Below are 21,363 nucleotides of genomic sequence, written 5' to 3'. Positions count from 1 at the left end.
CTATGTTCTTATCAATACGCTCGAAATTTCAATGGTATCGATGATATCTCTCGCGTCAAGAACACTTTAGCGGTGGGATCGCTCGTTCGGACTAATATTACACTATTAAGAACACGCACTACCTATCTCCAAGCGGAAAGTTGACACAAGTAAGCCGCGTATGGCCGCCTGTTCCGTTCCAAGCCGCCTGCGTACTTGAAAACCGTCCGCCACCACTTCACTCGATTTGCAAAAAGGCATCGCACGGCGCCAGGGAATTGACGAAGTCAAATATTTATAATTTCACGTCCATTCACTCGTCAATAGACACAGGAACGCGGGTTGAATATGATATTAGCGCAATAATTAAGATGGAGATTCAAGAATCAGTTAGTTTGAGACCCGCAAATAAAAACACACGATTGCACCGTATACCAAGCAATACAAGAACCATTTCGCGAAACTCCACTCACACCAGGAGTCGCAAATTTATCGCCCTGTCCTATCCTTCATGATATGAAATCAAAGAGCAAATCTGCATCAAACGACCTATATGCGGGGTGCGCCAAGGTACAAGGTCGTACGCGTACAACATGTACTGTACAACGTACAGTACGTACCTTTACGAAAATTACGTCTGACGCTACTCAGTGCTGAATTATTTATTATACGGAGAGTAGGTTAGATGCACTGCACATGAATATTCGTAATTAAACTTCCCGACAGGCTTGTCTATCACGCCTTGAAATAGTTGAGATATAACCTACGAAGGAATGGGCCGTCTCCAACAAATGTCGGTCATTTGATCGCTGCCGTGAGTACGAGCTGATACGAAATTTCGTTGTCTTTATTGATTGCATCTATTCAGCAGAGAACAGGTGTCCACTGTCCACTTCTTATCAAAACACGCGCGCGTACCGCCGTACATTTGTGTGTATTGCTAGAATGTTAGGAACGGGCTGAGCTACTGCAGGGTACTACGTGGTGCGCATTGTATAAGACTTTCACATGTGAGGTCAGCATTCATGAGTTCAATGTGATGATGACATATACAACCGCACCACATTTGTGTATGAGATATATACTATTTTCCATTCACGTATTCCATCTTCTCAGCGATCGTGAAGAAGGCTTATGCGGGAGGCTTAAATGTGAAAAAACGTCACAGCAACATAGATATCAGCTGCATGGCATGGGTACCACTGTACCGGATTATAGGATTACTATAGTAGCAAATGACGTCATCTCGTATGGGTAGAACGTTTGTTTGTTTGTTTTTGAGGTAATCATGGTGTTTGTCGACTACTATGGTCATTTACACCAGGCCTATATTCTTCTTATTTTTCCGTAACTGCCGACTTATAGCACGGCCCACCTCTAGGCTTTTGTAAGACACCGCTAACGCGGATGAGGTGGCGAGGAGGAGCCTAGGTAAACCTCCAACACTTAGGTATCGGAATTCGGAAGTCGACCTCGGTCGGACTCGAACCCGCACCCATTGGTGTTGCAGCCGCGGATTATACCATGGCATGGGTACCACTGTACCGGATTATAGGATTACTATAGTAGCAAATGACGTCATCTGGTATGGGTAGAACGTCTTCGTCAGCAAAACCATGTATTGGGATATTATGTGCATTGTGCATTGTCGACTTTCGCAGTGGCCACTGTTAATCAAGTCTCAGTGATCCGCATCATGAATTCGGTGAGGTTGTGCATTTTACACCAGATGTCCTTCCTACCGCAACTGTGTCCGGGACCGGCACTGGAATCACTAGCTAGTAGGGTTATTGAGACAGCAGTGTGAATCGAGCCTGCTACTTCTGCTCTGCGTATCCAATCCAGAATAAATAGAAATAATGATGTTGGGGCAGGAGCAAATTGAGTGTAAATAAAACAGATCATGCTTCTTAGATATGCGCGTTAGTGTGGCTACTTATACTTTTGTTCTGTGCAATATCAATTCATGCCACATTTATAATGGTACATTGGGTAAAATGAAGTTTTCATATCGAAAAGCGTACGGTCCTGGATCACTGAATTCGAAAGAAGAGAAGGTCTCGAATATTTATGGTACAATACCTAAGCCAACAGACTAACACTAACAGCAACACAACTGATGGGAGCAGATCATCCCAGATCTAGAATATCAATGGATTTCAGTTGACAATTAATGGATGAATTCCTCACAACCAAAATCTTCAATCTAAGCGTGACAGTTACCACACCAAGCCGAGATAGCGTAGTGGTTTAATCCACAGCTGCAACACCATTGGGTTGCGAGTTCGTGTCCGACCAAGGTCGACTCCAGAATTCCTAACCAAGTGTCGGAGGTTTATCTAGGCTACTCCTCGCCATCTCATCCGTGTAGTCGGTGCCTCATAAAAAGCCCAGAAGTGGGCCGTGCTACCAGTTGGCAGCTGCGGAATAAAAATGATGAAAATTGGCCCGCTGTAAATGACCCTAGTAGTCTACAAACACCATGAATACTACAAACAACAACAACAACAACAACCAAGCAGAGTTGACAAAGCGTAGTTAAGTGCGAAAAAACAAGGTTTTAGATCGGGGTGGGCACAGCCATTCTAGTACCATGATCCAAGCCGAGTATTGATTGCAGTGTTACGAGTCGAACAGTGACGGGCAATTATTTCAAGAGCGGAAATTGCACCCTTTGCGACTTGGATATATTCTTTCGTAAGTTCGGTCAAGTACTTTCCTATCCCCGATGGAGCTTTTACATCACCTCGAATCACATGACCTAGTTAAAATTTGCAGTTTAGCCAGACCATGTTAACGTAAGGGATGTTTGTGTGATGCAGTTAAGCGGAATGATTTTGTTTGCCAATATGTGAATTGTTTGATCCTAATTACCATGCAGGAGGTCCTTCGCGATTCTACAATACCAGGATAGTCTCAACCGTCATTCATGTTATGTTCAGGATGTTACCAGAAGAACCGGTGTATTTACACATGCAAAGGGCGCACCTGACGAAAAGGATGAAATCGATAGCACTTTAGCGACATCTTCCGTCGTGGCAACGGAGAGAAAATCAAACGGATATTACTTGGTTATTGCTGTCGACAAAATTCGGATTTGTATAAAATAGTATTTACGGTGAGCACCACCATACTAAATAATTAAAGAATTGGTCACCGTAAATACTATTTTATTCATAATCCGAATTTTTCGACGGCAATAACTCCGCTTCCACTGGTTGGAATTGAAACAAATTTGGTGAACATCGTTTCTATGGACAACCTAACACTTTCATGAGGTGAACAGAAAATTTTCAAATTTTTTATTATTCATTTTTATACAACAAATAGAAACTTTCTTCTCCTGTAGCAATGCGGCTACTGGTTGGAATTGAACCAAATTTGGTGTGTAGACTTAAATTAGGTAACCTAACAATTTCATCAAGTAGCCAGTACGATTTGAGAAAAAAAGTCATTTTTGAAGACCCCTATTGGACACAGGAGAACAGTTTATTTTGAAACAACAACAATATTTTGAAACGGAAATCAATTTCAGCAACAGCGTTCTTCCGAATTCTCAAATTCGGTCGCGGGCCGCAAAATGTGACCTCGCGAGCCGCGTGTTGGTGACCCCTGATATAAAGTCTGGTAAGATAGGCTATGTAGCCCCCTGTCCTCACCACCAATCCAAGCATTGGTATTTTATGGTGTTCGCGTTCTTCAAGTGGAATTTTATTGTCATCTGTGATGAAAATATTTACCTCGAAATTGAGGCAGGATGCCAATTTGTCGGCAATTAGAATGTCGTTGTGTGGATTTTGGTAATCATGGTGGTTCGACTACTACTGTCATTTACACCAGACAGGTATTCTTTATTATGGTTCCTGAACTGCCGACTTGTAGCACGGCCAAATTTGTTCTATGATTTCGTAAGATACCGCTTACACGGATCACATGACAACGAGGAGGCTAGATAAACCTCCAACACTTGAACGAATTCTGGAGTCGACCTCGATCAGTAGAAATGTCGTTGAAATACATTGATAAAAGTCGGCTAGGGACACCAGAAAATTCATCGGACCAGACCCGCTACTCCAATCGTTATCAATTTTGCAGTAGCCGCGAAATTCGACTACGCGATTCAATGTCATTTAGTCAGGGGAAACTGCCACTACACATATCGGCCCGACCGCAAATCCAATCTTCCCGTTAATCTCATCCCTAATTGAAGCGAAACGCACTCATCCATGAATACCGTACACATTCTGACGTCAAGCGTCCAGTAACAGAAGCAATAATCCTGCTTTTAAGATGTGAACGTTCGATAAATCAATTTTTGTGATAGGCCGTAGGAACAGAGGTCAAAACATATCCCGGTGTTGCACTCTATTCTTATCACACTTCGTATCACATTTCTTGGACTGGAATTGATTCCAACGCTCCAAAGCAATATCCATCATCATTTGGTGCATGTACTGAACCGTAAGCAACTGGCCTTTTAGTCTTAAATTCCCATTTCATGCCACGGCGTTCGGTGCCATGATAATAGTAGGGTATACCGCGACAACCCCGTATGTCGGACTATATCAAAACTCGTGACATCTAATCGATCCGATATACCGAGCAGGGTTCTCCTTACTCATCCGAAATCCGAACCTTAAATTAGATTCGAAATGAACATATATTTCACTGTTGCTATGGGTTACTACTATACATAGCCCTTTATTGCACGATGGATGAATAATGTATGGCTATACGCATGCATATGGTACAAATATAACTCTATACCCGCACCTCAATAACCAAATATATATAGTTAATAGGCGATGTGTGTGTGGTTCAGCAGTTACTTTACCATGTAAGGTCTATCGATGTCACCCTGTTCTCTCTCAGGCATTTGCGGGCAGGTATTTTATCACGTATAATTTCAACATGATTCCAACCACTACTAACGGCTTGTTGTTGTTAGTGGTATTCAAGGTGTTTTTAGACTGTAATGGTCATTTACACCAGGCTTGCATTCTTTCAATTTGATTCCGTGGCTGCCGACTTCTAGCGCGACTAGTCTTAACATTTGATCTTGCGATGGAAATATAGTAATTTCACAAAACATACCCTGCCTATGACTGAATTAAGAATAACACTTTCTACTGCAATATTCCTGCAATTCGCAAATCCAACGCCAAGCCAATAATATTTCAATTAAGTTCAAAAATCCGTGCAATTGATTAATTAGCAATATCATCGATGTGAAATCCTTTTTCAACGGCGCAATAGCCCCCTGTGAGTCACCACTGTATCTAAATGAAGTGATCATCGGCATAGCTACCTAAGACGCCCTTGCCCCCTAAAACATTAGATTCGATATTTGTGATGTCATTTTGTTTGATATTTCTGACGTTGTTGCTATTTTCTTCGACTCGACGATGATGATATCTGACCGATTTCCAAAATGCACTTACTTCATTTTCGCCAGTGTGAACCTTCTACGTTGCACGCCGCCTCTCCCCACGATAATCCTTCTCATCATAGACGGAGACCCGACCGGAGACGAAACCGGACTCCGTCCTTCCGGAGATCCGAAGCCCGCGTTGGAAGACTGCCGTATCTTCGCGGCCAGATGCTTGCTCTCCAACCTTCGCATTGTCATCGGCGAAAAGGCTGGCGCCGGTATCCGTTGGTGTTCGTGGCTGGGACTGGGCGATCGCGGTCGGGCTATAGTCCTAGGGCGGCGCAATCCGTTGCTTTGATCCGCTTCCGTGGTCTCGACCACAGTGCCAAGCCCAGGGTTTGATTTTCTTGAGATAGCCGGGGAAGACAATGGGGACTTCCTGCTTTGGCGGCTGCGCCGCAATAGGAACGCCGTGCCCTCGCTTGGTATCGATTTTTCGGGTTTGTGCGACGGTGAAGATGCGGACGACGCCATATAGAACTATAAACACTCTTATCTACCCTGAGTGAAAAGGTAAACATGAAGGATGATCATCCGAAAACCCGAATATACTCTTTGAAATACACGAAACGCCTGACTCTGTTGCCAAAACTCAACGCGTGTGCTACCTTCGCTTTCAGACACCTGACAAAACATTGGATACGCACGCATATCAAAGAATGGCAGTGTCGGTATGGGCCTCTCTACAAAACCAACCGGCAAGAAATCAGGAGCCTTTGCGGTATTGATGAAGTAAATACATCAATTATATACCAGAATTACCACATTCAGTATCACCAAAAACGAGGTAATAAATGTGGCTGTGCTGCGGATCTCGCAAAATGAATCGCATTAGCGAATTTTAATGAGCGTATTAACGGAAGTCCGCTATTTATACGGGCTCACAATGGTAGGAACAGCAGCATCAGATATTTTTGTCATTTACTATGGCTACTTGGTATTAATTCAAGGTTCTGAGCCATGGAGTGCGGCATTCAGCATAGGGTAATCGGATGTCGGATATTAAATGGACGAGCCATATGCAATGATGCATCCTTTGTTATTTATTCATGGTCGTAAACCACCGATAAAGGTGGCCAATAATACACACACAGCTGGCCAAACGTACGGACTGATAATGACTCTCGCTAAAAATGAAGGGTGTTTAGACAAATCATTATTCTGACGACTACAACTGAAACTGAGAGCGTTACAATCCTATTTCTGGTCGAGGTATCAATATATGTTCAGGCTCACTTGCTAACCAGAGATCCAATAGTCCAGCAAACTTTCTGAAACAGAACTTCAAGAAAGCGATTCGCACCTAGGTGCACTCTCAGCCGACTGAAATTTACGCGTTAACTCGCTCTAACTCAGACCTACTGCAACCTTTCGCGGCGATAATCAAATTACGATAGCGCGCAACACGTCACTACGTCGTTAGGCACAGTAACGTTATTCCCGCAGTGCCCGCTATTTCGGTGGAACGCCTCTCATACACGAACGGATCGATAGCTATATCGTTCCTTGCAAATTACTCCCTTGATAAAACCGAATCGGAGCGAGTTTGCGCTTTACGACAGAAAATGACGACCGGCGGAAGCGGCCATTACTACGCACACAATCAAGTTGACTGCAAGTATTATTATGTGCGCCACCTATCGGCGAGTAAATCTGAAAGGAGAGATGTATCTTTTGACACTCGGGCTCGGGTAAGGGCCGCGAGGGAAAGAGGGGCGAATTAATGATGTCCTAGTTATCCAGTGGTTCCCAGCCGGACGATTTCGTAGTTTTAGGGGTAAGGGGTGGTACACCTGGTCTCAACAAACTTTTTGATGTTTAAGGCAGAACTGTAAAGTATGAATCTAGTTGTTTCCAAATGTGTGATGATTTCGGCTGATTTTTAGCTATATAGTATGTTCTGAACTGGTGTTCCATAGAATACTAGGGGTTGCAGGTAATCATAGGGCCGATAAGTAGTCGAATTGTGACTGTGGTACGTCCGTGGGCACTGTGCAGTGGCGTACGCAGGGGAGGTAGGGGGTTACAATCGAAACCCCGTCCGTCTGAAATGACAAATGCCTGTCCAATATTTATAAGATCATTTGTATTTAGGCAATTGATATCATGATGTTATGTTTCGACCGAATAATACGGTGACACCTTCCAAGGTAAAACCTCATATTTCTGAACTGGTATATGAAAGGGAACAGCAGACGTCACACTGATTTGCAATTGATGTTCCATATTATGTTTCCGTTCTGTGTAAAATATTATTTTAATGGTTTTGTTCTTTTAACAATTCGTTGATTTACAAGTCATTTTGTGCTCCAATAATCTATAATAATGTATTAAATGTGCATTGTGTTAGATATTTGTTGTCGTCACTCAGCGAAAATTTGCGGTTCCGCGAAGGCTTGCAGATTAGTGTAGCTGTAGGTGTTCGACGGATTAGTAAACGGTAAGAGCCATCGGTTTAAATACTATTTGAAATCTTCCATTTTCGTGCACCCTATCTCTTCATTTTTTAAAACTAGCTCACTTGTGTGCTAAAGTGCGACTCGCGACATGGTTCTGTTAGGCCTGCGACAGCATCTCGGTCACATTCCTACAAATTGGGGGCAAGCCATGCAGAATCCATCATCGCCAGGCCGCTAGTGAAAGTGTTTACCGTTTTTTCAAGTCAACATCTGCCGAACAGGATAAAACACGCCAAATTCATCAAAGGAAGCGAACTTGATGATTTATTTTTAGTCAACAGCTACCCAATCGGGAAAAACCATTGCCGAATTTAGCGCAATGTTTTCACAGCGCAAAGTAACGACTTATTTTCTTTTGATTTGTTTTCTAACAACATTGCACGTAGCGTTAAATAAATGGATACGAAAGTGGACACTGGACAGTGGCACTTAACCAAAATGTAATGATGTCTACGCGGGGAAAATTTACCTTCTTCAGTTAGCGGGCTACTTTTTCTTAGTGGGAATTTTTGCTCATATATCGGCCGAAGGCCCGAAAAAGGTTGGGAACCACTGAAGTAATCAGTCGCTAACCAGCTAATCACAAACAAGACATATGGTGCAATTACTACAATGATATACTCGTTCCGATAATAGATCGTGTTTAGAATCGTTCGTATCATCAAATTGCCTCACGCAAGATACATTTGCTAATCATGATGTTGGTTTCCGTGTTATATCTTCTTTTAACCTCTAAAACGGTGGTTCTCAACCAGGGTCCGCGAAGCATTTTCAGGGCGTCCGCAGAACCTCTAAATTCGTAAAGTGATTGATAACCTAATTTCAGGACTCGCATCACTAAACTGGTCGTCTGAGATGAAATACCCGGTTGTGTAAACTCATTTTAATTGTCAAATTACTAGCCTGCAGATGCAAACATATTGCTGTTTAGAGATGTTTCGTTGTGGTTTGTGGAAAAATGAAATGTTGCAGATAGCATTTTGTATTCGGAGTTGTCAGTCTCAGCAAATTAGTAAACAGTCGTTTGAAATCATATAAATTCCTGAATTTTCCTATTCTGTCCCAATGAAGAAATTGAAACCTCGCCACGCTATCCATTTTCTCCTGTGATATAACCACTAAATAACTTCAAGACGAGATGCTAGATTGAAATGACTACGCTGGACGTGATATGTTCAATGTTCATGTTCATTAAAAACACACTAAAAGCTGTCGTCATCCAGAAGCGTTACGCGTTAATATTACATTCGCCACCAATATATCTTTGTGGATATGGATTTTCGGCACTCGTTCATATCCAATCGAAGACGCGGATTTTCAAGAGAATAAATACAGCTGCAAAATTCGTTTCGAAATAATAAAAGTCTACCCAAGTTCTACATATAGTGTGATGTTATTTTATAGAAAAGCCATTTTGTGGTTGTTTATCATTATCACTAGCCTACAATCAATACTTGCACGAGACAGATGACGGTTGCACGATAATTAAGCTAATTTTGAACGAAAACTTGAGGGGGTCTGCAAAGACAAAAAGGTTGAGAACCACTGCTCTAAAATGATGCGAAATACCGACATCGGTATCGTTGATACCGTGTGAGCATGAGCGTCGGTATAAAACCAATATCACGAGCCACGGAAGTCAAAATTTCCAACCAAAAATAACGTTCGAGACAACAAAAAAACTATAAAAACGGTGATTCTCAACGTTGCGCATTCGCGGCCCACGGGGCCCACTGCCGTGGTGCGAGGAGTAATCACTGAAATATATATCCTAAATAATCCAGTCACCTGCTAAAAAAGGTCAGGAATGCTGAAAATGTCGCTTAATAGGTCTAAAAAACACGGGTCTTGAGACGATCGACGCAACGCTACGTAATTTACGAGCAACTTCGTCGGTCAGCCTACAGTGGCACCGGCCACACTGAGGAGCGGAGGGCCTCGTTTGACAACAGACAACTTGAAACGCTCAAACGAACTTCCACGATGCCTCATATTGTCGTAATTACAGAGTAGATAGACTTCTAGCTTTGGAGGACATAATTCATTTACAGGATGGTATAACATGACGATGCTGTTTGTTTTTACTATTTATGGTGTTTGAATTACATTGGTCATTTACACCAGGCCGTTCCAAATTATGATTTATGAGCTGACCAAATATTACTATTATACAAAAGTCAATGCTCAAGTCAGATTATGTGTTAATGTAAAATGATACTTCTTCATGTGGACTATACAGTATACACCGACCAAATCATTGCTATTTTTAGTATTCATGGTGTTTCGACTGCTGCGTTTATTTTACACCAACGATCCGATCTTCTGTATTATGATGGCGAGGTGCTGAATATGGTACCAACACACGTCTATAACACTCGTTTCAGAATAAAAGCGTGACATGCTAATGCAAAATGATACTTTCTCATGCGGACTGCAGGAACATGCTACGGAGATAAAGGTGCACTCGCACGTGCATAATTGCTCACATCCACTTCGCCAAAACAATTTATGTGACAAGGACATTCCGTGATACAACCGTTAAAATGAGGGATGCGCTTCGGCGTCTATCGAAATCACGATTTTGTGATCTTTCAATTTCGGCGTCGCTTCAGACAAAGGGTTGATAGTTTTATTGGATGATCCATTTAGGGAATTTGCTTCTTCAGCATATGCAATTATACATACATCCCAGGAGCTATTAATGTATATCGACAATAAAAAGAGGCATGGATCACTTCGATATAGAATTCTAACGTGCAAATACTCATATAGTCAGTGAGTATGACATGGGTAACTTCTGGAATCCTGATACCCTGTTCTGTTTTCCGCACAGATGTAATTGCGCTACCGAAATTGTTCATTAAAGAGTGCCAAGTTAAAACTCCCGTTTCCTTGACCAACATCGTGGCTGATTCGAAACCTCAGATAATTTTTCTATGAGATGCCAAGCTGCGCGTTGTGCAAGACCATCGTGGTAGGTACGGTGATGCTAAAATGCGGATGCGTTACGAAGATCTAAAATACCCGCGGCATTCGAAAAGTCCACCGTGATATTAGGAAAATGGTGACCAGAATGAGTTCAACAGTCCTACTTGTTACCGAGATATATCACAATCCAGTCTATATTTTAGTCTATATGCTTGTGAATTGTGGTTTAAAAAGTTTGAATATTGTCGACACTATTTTACATTCCAATCCGATGTCGCTTCATCTACAGCAGTGGTTCCCAACGTGGGCGATATCGCCCCCCACTGAGCGATTTTGAGAAACAAAGATGCGATTGGGGCGGGGGCGAAAACGTACGAAGGAGGCGATAGTCGAGCGAAATGTCAGAACGTTGCGTCAGTAATATATTTCATTAACCGGCAACCGAACGCCGGCACGAAACGCACGTTAAACACTTTTTTTTTCTGGAACTGCTGCGAAAGTTCACTAAAAAAAGGTCAAGTCGCCTCAAACTCTCAACAGATACCGGGATTTTCAGGGATCGCCGAGAAAGTCAAAGTTGACCTTTTTTAGTCAATTACCGGCGTTCAGTGATACCTGTGTAAATTCCCCGTTCATGTGCCCTTTTTCTATAGCTCCGAAAATATGGGCGAGATAAACATACGTCGAACTTGATAAAGGAGCGATGAGTCGAAAAGGGTTGGCAACCGCTCACCGATCTACAGTCTTGTCTAGAGTATTCTGGGTCAAGTTTAAATCATATTAAAGTATAATGGTCACTTCGTATATAAGTTACTCAACTCTATATTTAGAATATCTTGCCTGGGGTTGGGATTTGTAGTAGGCCTCTAATGCAATTCGAAAAATAAATATATTCTGCTAAACGGCCTGGATAGTGAGATTTGGGCCCGTGGGGTATTGCAATCGGATCCGTCGTTCAGCGTTTCATCACGGCCTCAACTTATGTTCAAGGTATACAACGATTACTGCATGTGTTATGTCGAGCATCACATGCGCCGCATCTATTCTACGAATCTAACATTATAGTCTCATAATATACTATCGCTGGCACTCCCGCTCGACCGGGGTATCAGAAGTAAACTTATCGTTGCGAACGTAAAATTGAATGCATTGCAAAGCGTTGATCTGACAAACACATAACCCACTAGTTACAGGCTATCTGACACATTTACACACTCTTAAAACCAAAGGAGGCGTCCATCCGTCCAAATATCGGATGATCGGGCTTGTCCCACGTAGGCATGCATTCCAACAAGTCTAATCAATCATGTGTTGCGTCACAAAAGATATAGATTTAGAAATCTCAGCGAATGTCAAATATGAATGATCGTGATTAGTTGTGTGATTACAGAAAACGTGATGAACTATATTAATAGCCTCAATTCACACAAAAGACCAATATGTTTATCCGTAAGGCAGGTCCATGCTCTCGCAGTCAACGCCATGATATACCAGTATACCAACTCAGGACAACATTGGTTAGATACGCTTGACAGATACTACAATTGACTACAGTTGAATGTATATTGAAGTTACGTGTATCAAACATATAGCAATATTCGATAACCAAAGGAAAAATTTGGTAACAGACGCTTTATCGTGAATTCAATTGCGAGAGCAGTAACATTAGATTTGCAAAATATGGTGAAGTGAATTTAGGCGAGAATGTACTAGCGAGAATGTAACTTGAACCCACTCCGATGTACTTGAACATATATCCTGATATTATGTCTGTTTTAATATGAACTGAAGCCGCGATTAAGTGAAATTCGATACCTGGCCAGAGTAAATATTCATTCGAGCGTGTCTTTTCGAAAATCGTTGCGATGGATGTAGCAATTATTCGGATAAGCTGCAACTTTGCGGATATTCATAGATCCAATTGAGACAATGTACACATATCACGTTCGAATTCAACCACTTATTTATTGCGAAACGTAATTACAATGTCGCCCGATCCGTGCATTCGAGTTGAAGCATGTAATTTTGAAGAAACTTCAGCTAATGCGGTTCCAACTGATTACTTCGAAAATAGCCTTGAATACCAAATGCCCGCAGATGTGAAAATCATAGTGAAGCGTAGGGTAGGGTACCAAACACAGTTTCATTAGACTTGCATTTATTGATAACGGTTTCATACATGACATAGGAAGAGCGTGACGACGTAGACATTGAATGTTGCATGGAACACTGATGTGATTGATAGTGAGGTTGTAATGCAACACCGCTGTCATGACATGGTATGGTGATGGTGAAAAAAGGAAGCCACGCGAGAGGCAGAGCATTTGTGGATGGCTGGTATGACGGAGCTTTCCATACCGAATACAGTGCAGTCGAGAGATTACTGCAAAATCCCATCACCCAGAAACTGTAATCTCCACGTGAGAGAGCAGCAACGTAACCGAACCCACCTCTGACGGAAAGAAGGCAAGTTCAAAGAAGAGTCAGCCTTATTCGTGTGCCATCTTGATGCCAAAATTACACCCAAAGTAAAGTAGGCACCAAGTTATGACATATATACCTTGAAATCCCCGGGTCACCCACGAGTAGGGCTGGGCAAAATCGAGTACCTGAGTGATTCGATTCTGAATCACGTAATATGCTTCGAGTCGAGTCGAGTATTCGAGTATCAGTCATTATGACGTCATAACAGAATGTCACATGTCCAAGATCAACTGAGCACTTTTTATGCTACCACAAAGAATATGATGCCTGTATTCCGTCACATTACAGATACTCCGGTATTTTTCAACCATATGGACTTCTTTGCCCTTTGTGACAATGTTGGGGGATGATCATAATTTTGGAAATGTGCTATTTTCTGTAACGTTAGTAGCTTGTACTATATGTTTCGTATGCTGCGATACGTCCAATCAAGGTTTCAAGGCATCCACAGAGGAAATTAGTATCGGAATTATAATTCTCGTTGACAAATTACCTTTCAGTGGCGAGGAACGTATAATTCCAGTACTCGAAAAAATCGACTTTTACTACTCGACTCGAATCATTAAAATTAATACTCGATTCAGATTCGAGTACTCGAATCATTGTGCCCAGCCCTACCCACGAGATGCAGTTTTACGAGGACTGCATCGGTCCCAACGCAGTTCTTATAAAGCAGTGGTTCTCAACCTTCTTTTAGATACGCCCCCCTCTATGATAGTGAAAAAGTTCGCGCCCCCCTTATCGTCATATGACAAAGCCCAACCGGGATGCTAGCAACCCCAAAAGATTGTTTGATGGCATGGAAGGTTATGACTGTTGATGAGAGAATTAAAAAATATGAAATTCGGTCTATATAGAGCAGTGGTTCCCAACGTGGGCGATATCGCCCCCCAGGGGGCGATTTGACGGTCTAGGGGGGCGAAAATAGCGAAGGGGCGATGACGCGTTAGAACGACTGTATTGGAGTCAATCAAGTCGGAGAAATGACTTTTTTTTTCAGTCAACCCACGAAAAATTGGTTGCAAAAGTGTAAAATTCGACAACGAGCCGAAAAGTTGACCTTTTTTTTTTAGTCAACCCACCGGTGATTACAGTTTGTATGCCCATTTTTCGGTTCACAAAATTTGATGGGCGATGATCGGTGTTGAACTTGAAAAGGGGGCGACGGGTCGAAAAAGGTTGGGAACCACTGATATAGAGAGAAACACACGTGAATTGGAGGTGAATTTTTTCAGTTGATCGCTTCTTCGTTCCCCCCTTCAGATGTTTCACCCCCCCCCCCAGGTTGAGAACCACTGTTATAAAGTAATCACGATACGCTATCTGTGCATCGCGTCCACTGAGCCATTACTGAGGTGCTCGCGTTATTTGGATTGCGGACTTGTGGGCAATACACAGAAGTGGAATAGCACCATCGTCACATGACTAGGATCATGTTAGCTTCCCAATATGTCTGTTGCTTCACAAGGGCAGGCTTGGTGATAATATGCTCGTGGTATGGGTGGCTCAGCTCTGATTACTATTGTTATATTGAGCCTCCCGTCTATATCTCATTTAGATCTATATCACATTTCAGCCAATTGAATTTTTGTTATGTATGTTATTGATTTGCATCCGAATAAAGATTCCTCTCTCTCTCTCCCCTTTGCTTACCATGCAATTTTGCGATACAGTTAAGCAACATATTCGCAGGAGGCTCTTTCTTCAACGAAACCAAACGCGTTTTGTAGATTATTGTTGTTGTTGCTGACGACTTCTCATCTCAAGGCGAAGGTACGACCAGACGATGATTCATCAAAACAAATCTCTTACATTTGTTCCCCTATCCGCCGATTGGCTTCAACTTTAGACACAGAATGCAGGAATAATTTGTGTAGACTCCCGAAGCAGCTATCGATTTCTCTATTGATGATTTTGCGCAATTTAATCTACCACATTTTCATGAGATCCTCGATGAATACCGACGTCTCGGTGCGGCTTCTGGCAGGTCAACAATCATTCAATGGTAACAGTATATTCTGCACAATTAAAGGTCGGCAAACTGCCGTCTTTTGTTAAAACGTGACCCGCATGTGAACCAGCCTATCGTGCGGCGTCTGTTACCCGAACGTAATATTCATCGAAAACGCAATGTATTACTACTATTCCGATAAGGTTCGGAGGCCATATGTAACGTGTCTGAATATTATCTCACATATATTACGAGTACTCAGTGTCGCGGAAAACCGCGTATCGACAGCAATGGATGCCGCTCTTCGGCGAAAAAATCACATCTATTGCATTAGTTAACAACAAATCAATACCCAATCGAGCATTACTCGTGTTACGTTGCACGTGTTATTGCACGCACGGTCTATGTCTCAAATTAGAATTCGAGGGCCTGCTGCCAGGTACCTAACAAATTTTCCTGTCTGCAATCTCTGTCGGCATCTTAGATTGCTGCCACTCATCTTGCCAGGAGATTGAATGGAAAATTGTCAGCATTCGAACAATATAGCATTTAGTTGATTGACAATTATGCAAGATATCATTTAAAAAGCTGGTTCGCGATACAGAACATGGAGATTGCTGTCGTCATAACATCCACTGCCATAACACATTATGATAACTGTAAGACTTTCCGGTGCCTATTATCAAGAGTTATGGGCACAAAGAGATTCAAACCCGAAGCCAATATCACGTAAATGATTCAATATCCACTTCTTTGCAATTCACGCGATTACAGATTTCATAACAGCCAACTTCCATCCGACAAGTTGACCGAATTAAGGTTGCTTGCCTGTGGATTTTAGCCTTTGCGTATAATTTCAGTCGTCCATCGTCGACACGATAGCAAAGAGCGTTGAATTATTGACTGGCTTTGCTGAAATGCGTAAATTCTCAAGGTCTCTAGGGGCGCGGAAACTGACAATTTGATGTTGCGTACACACTTCCAAAAAGCCTCGACGGACATCGGCGAATTAACGACTACACGGATCTTGCTAAAACAAGGCGCGTCCCGGTGAGGAATGTTTAGCAAATAGTTATAAAGATGCATTATACTTCAGTTTTTCATACAAGTCCCCATTTGCGACAGCGTTACTGCTGTGCACACTGCACAGGCACACTCACCATCTGGAACAGGTTAGCATATCCAGAATAGGTACGAAACAAAAATCATGAGGACGGACTAGCTATAGCGAGTGGTGATCAGCACAATCACAGCATCAAAATCAAATCTAAAGTGCAGATCAAAACAGAGGTGATATAAGATTTAGAATGGCATATTGGCTGGACTGGTACGCGCTGGTTGCTCAGCTCTTAATCGTAAAAACGCTGCAAAGGTTTTATTGCTGCTACTGACCGCACATGCGCATAACCAAATCAGAAACCCAATCGATTACGAAGGTAAAGATAACGAAAGTATCCTAACGGAGATTATTATTAATTACAGAGACATGCATGAATAGCAGTTTACAGCCACTCACTATGTAACTTGATAGAGTGTCTGTCGCTGGCGCTTACTGCGAACACCTCCAGTTAAAGATAACAAAATTACCTTTACTAATATTATTATTAATTACGTGCATGTTGAGCAGTTTCACAGTCAGTCAGTCAAACTCTCACCACGTAACTTGATAGAGTGTCTGTCGCTAGCGCTTTCTGCGAACACCTCCAGTTAAAGATAACAAAATTACCCTAACTAATATTATTATTTATTACGTGCATGTTGAGCAGTTTCACAGTCAGTCAGTCAAACTCTCACCACGTAACTTGATAGATTGTTTGTCGCTAGCGCATACTGCGGACCACTCTAGTATGACTAGCAATGAATGACCTGTATTTACACATCCGTTTGATATAACTCCAAACAGTAAGGCCTGCCTTTCCCAAATCCTACAAAGTAGTCTGTTCGATATAATGCACGTTACTGTAGTGTACAGTAGACCCGTCCTGACTTTCACGCTACTATACGTTACCGTTACAAATATAGCCTAGGCCCGAGCATCCGAGAGATTACCTTACATATCACTAACAAAACAAACCTTTCAATTACTCGACGTGACGGAAAGCCTTCCAATACGAATATCGCTACGCTTCACGTAACTTGGTTTACCGCCATATATATATCAGACCGCGACATGACGATGGCAGTGTGTCCGATTGACTTGATAACATTAAATGAAGCATTATGAGAATCTAAAACACGTCGTAAAGAAACCATGATTGATGTGCTTTCGTACCCCTGAAGCATTTATTGACAAACTTTCATCATTTCTGACAAACTGGTTTCTGGCAAACTGCAGTAGATTTTTGTTTGGGCTATTTACTACGTGCATTGTTGGAAATACATTGTACAATGCATTATGGAACTATAAATAGGTAAGATCGAGGAGGTCGACACAGCACCAACACTCCGTAAGCATAGGGTTACCATACGTCCTCCTTAAGGAGGATTTGTCCTCCTTTTTCGGGTTTTTGATAATGTCCTCCGAGGACACCTAAATGTACTAATTTTTGAGATTTTGTCCTCTTTTCTAGGAATTTTGGTCAAATTCATAGCAAAAATCGACTGAGATGCCGTAAATCAGCACCGAAGTGACGCTCCGGCGGGTATTTCGGGAGCTGAGCGAAAGTTGACCTTTATTTTTTTAGTCAACCACCCGACAATGCGAAGGAGACCTCTTTTTTTAGTCAACCGACTACGAAGTGGTAGAAATTTACCACTTTTTCAGGATTTGCCACCGGTATTCTGATTTTGAAAATTTTTGAAAGTGTGCTCCTTTCCCGATTCCAAAATATGGTAACCCTACGTAAGCATGATACATCACATCACCGAATGGAGTCCAAAATCAAGGTGATGTTGGGCATATGCAGGTGATCGCACTAATCTTCAATAAAAAATTGTCTTCCGCATTTGAACGGATCCTTAAGAGTGTGAAGGGGCCAAACCACACACAGACAAATATTTGCGATGCTTTTCAAGTGAAATATCGCCAACTATATAGAGTTATAAAAGTTTGTTTGGAAACCACAGACCCCGCCATGAAAATTTCATGCTGTCCAAATATATACGCCTAATCCGTACAAGGTTGTGGCTGATCTATTGTCGCGTCATGTCCCGTGGGTATCAGAATTACTATCCGTCCGTGATCATTCAAGAACCGGGAAAACTAATATGCGTCTCTTCAGACTAAACTTGCAATGAAATGTTACTGTGATGATGATCGATGATATGCGGCAGAATGCGTTCGAAATATAACAAGAATCCGATGCTTATGACAATCTCTGCACAAAACGCCTTGTAAACTAAAAAAAAATCTTAACCGCATTCAGTTGCGGGTACTGAAATAACATTAATATTTTATTTCCATTCGTTATCCAAAGCCATCTGACGCGCAATGCGACAATACAACGCCTACTGTCACTTCGAATCATGTTAACGATTCACTGCAACGATATCCATGAAACGACCATACTATTTTAAAATCAACAATGTTCCCGGCCTCTTGAAAACTTCGCCTTTCCAGCGTTTGGCGAAATCCTTTCAAAACCGTAAATCACCGGGTTGAAGTCGCAACGCGAGCATCGTGCTGCCCCGCGGCAGCAGTGCCAAGGGATATTTTTTTTCGAAATCCCGAAGCTAGAATGCGTGCCACACTATGCATCAATCATGGAAACTGTGTCATCCTCATGCAAATATTATTTACTGACCACATTGACTCTATTCAAAATATTGCGTGGTTCATTGCGTTTCTCACTTTGCCTTCTCTGCATATCCAACGTGTACCGTTGCATTATTGCATCCGATCGATAGCAGCGACTGGGGAATGAATATAATAAGTCGAGGCAACGAATGGAAAAGTAGAACATCGATTTTCTGTATTCGATCCCACAAACCTGTTCTAATACCGAGTGATTCCGTTCCAGACTACGCTTGCAATTGAGTATTACTTGTGTACTAATTTCCGATGGTTAGTAATCATACCTCGTAGATTCACCGTACCACCGCTAGACTATTGCAAGCAAGTGTTGCGAGTTCAAATAATGTACCACCGTGACCGACTCTTGACAAACATCTTAAATCACAGATAATCCTTTTACGGCATTACAACGATTATAATATATGCCTACCCACTACGAGCTGTCGTCTTTATCTTAAAACTACACATAACAACTTAATTGCACAAACAAGCTAACAATTCCTAAGCATATTTAAGGCGGGACATAAATTTCCCGAGAGTTTATCAGCTCACAGCTGTCACGCATAATTGCACATGCACATACCCAGCCTATATCAAACACCACTCAAAGATTTAGTACATGCAAATTCAGATCAAATTTGAAAATGATCCATCAGTATAACAGGGCATGGCAGAATTGAGCAAGACTGTAATGCATTACCACGGGGCGCATGTCTCACGTTCTGCATTTACGCTGCCATGCTCGACTGTTCCTAGCTACGTAATGTGACATCATGATTACGTCATAATAAAAAGGAATAGGTGTCTCTAAACTGCAATCGGTTGTATGACGTATGAGCGAGGTAATCGGCACAGTTTATAATGTGTTGAAAAGACAGACAGAGAGAGAGATTAACGAATCCGCCAAATGCGAAATGCCCCTGCGTCCCCGATAATATATTTCCACGATTTAGCCAATCCCTGAAGCCTGGAGAGATGCGCAGCGAGAATGTCGAAGTCGACCATCTAGGTTCGCATAAGACCACAAATCAACCTCTAACAACTATTCACGAGTATAGTCTACAATAGCAACAGCCACCTATCAACATGACAAGATGGCTCAACACACCGCTCTAAACTCATAATAAAACAGCATATATCAAGGACTACCGGCAGTGCTTGACGAACGAATCAATGCCGGCGTAACTAAAACTCAAGAGCTATTATTGACTGCGTCGATAAGACAACATACGGTAAGGATTTGTATTAGTCCTATTTGATATCGCCGTAAATCCAGTCCATCGCGATTCCATAACAAACATATCCATCACCCCGATGGAGGAATCTTACGTTGTAACTGCCATACATATAATTAGCGGAACAGAGGGAGCCATCTTATGGCCTCGCTGAATTTGATACTCTGATCGCTGAAACCGGTGTAACGAATGGGTTACATTTTGTAAACAGTATCGATCGTGAATCGTAAATCAAGTGCATGCCGCGCCATCACGGCCAGTCTCCGGTAGCGTTGTCAATACAATGTCTGCAACGGCGCACTAATTAGTCAGCGGCCCAGTATTTTTTATGATTATTGTGACATACACCATCATCACAAGCGGATATTTTCGAGCTGACACTCTCCAAGTTCAATCCACAACGAATGAAGAGTTACAAAACTCTCGGTATGACTGCCATAGTTCAACCTAAATGAATCATGATAACTACATTGCGTACAACACAACTACAAGTCTACAACAGAGTGTACAGTACAGCCTAACACAGAGTGCAACATGTAGTCCATGTTAAGTAGAACATGAATCCCTTCAGCGGAGAGAAGCGCGGTTGATGAATTTTACTGAAGGTGGATTATGTCCATCTGCAGCGGCGTAGCGAGGGCGCGAAATACCCATGCTCCCACAGAAAAACATGGACAAGATTGTGGATGGACTTGGAATTACAATTTCGGCGAAAGCCAGTGGACATCTGGATTCGCACGCAATACACCAAATGATTTCGAACTCCTCTTAAAACCGTTACGCACGAATTTGTGAATTTGCACAATCTCACGATAAAGTCGTATTCCCATATCAAAGAGCTTTGGGACTGGAAGACACACATCCCTCACATCTTAATCAACAGGAGGCACTTTTTTCAAAAGTTTGTACTCTAAAAAATTGTGATGTCCCAATAAACGTCACGTTATTCATTCTTTGAAATACATTTATTGTACATAATTATCTCCTGGATGCATCATCTGTTCAGTCGTTGATATTATCTCCACATGTGTAACCCACTTTATCCAACCAGGACTTGTGTAGCTGTCCGCAAAGAAAACCTTTCTACATGTCTGACTTACTATACTCGTGTAAGCTTATTTTATACGACGCCACTGTAACAATGACTAAAATACACAATAAAA

At 42.1% G+C, this 21,363-nt stretch overlaps 1 protein-coding gene across 3 annotated transcripts in view; it reads right to left on the bottom strand.

Annotated features, from left to right (window-relative positions):
• The window catches only part of LOC145458227 (3',5'-cyclic-AMP phosphodiesterase 4C-like), a 128,931-nt gene that overhangs the window by 86,225 nt on the left and 21,343 nt on the right, over positions 1 to 21,363 (bottom strand). The window contains exon 1 of one of the 3 annotated variants that reach the window (XM_080336538.1): positions 5,421 to 6,008. The exons of the other annotated variants lie outside the window; for them this stretch is intronic. Coding sequence (XP_080192664.1) covers positions 5,421 to 5,884 — 464 coding nt within the window. The 5' untranslated portion in view covers positions 5,885 to 6,008. Of the gene's footprint in view, positions 1 to 5,420; positions 6,009 to 21,363 lie in introns of those variants that run through there. 3 annotated transcript variants of the gene reach the window in all.

The sequence above is a fragment of the Botryllus schlosseri genome, chromosome 16, assembly GCF_051294905.1.
Source record: "Botryllus schlosseri isolate E-star chromosome 16, Bs_hap1, whole genome shotgun sequence".
NCBI classification, from domain to species: Eukaryota; Metazoa; Chordata; class Ascidiacea; order Stolidobranchia; family Styelidae; genus Botryllus; species Botryllus schlosseri.
Note: the sequence above shows the minus strand (reverse complement) of the source record. Positions and strands in the feature narration are given on the sequence as shown.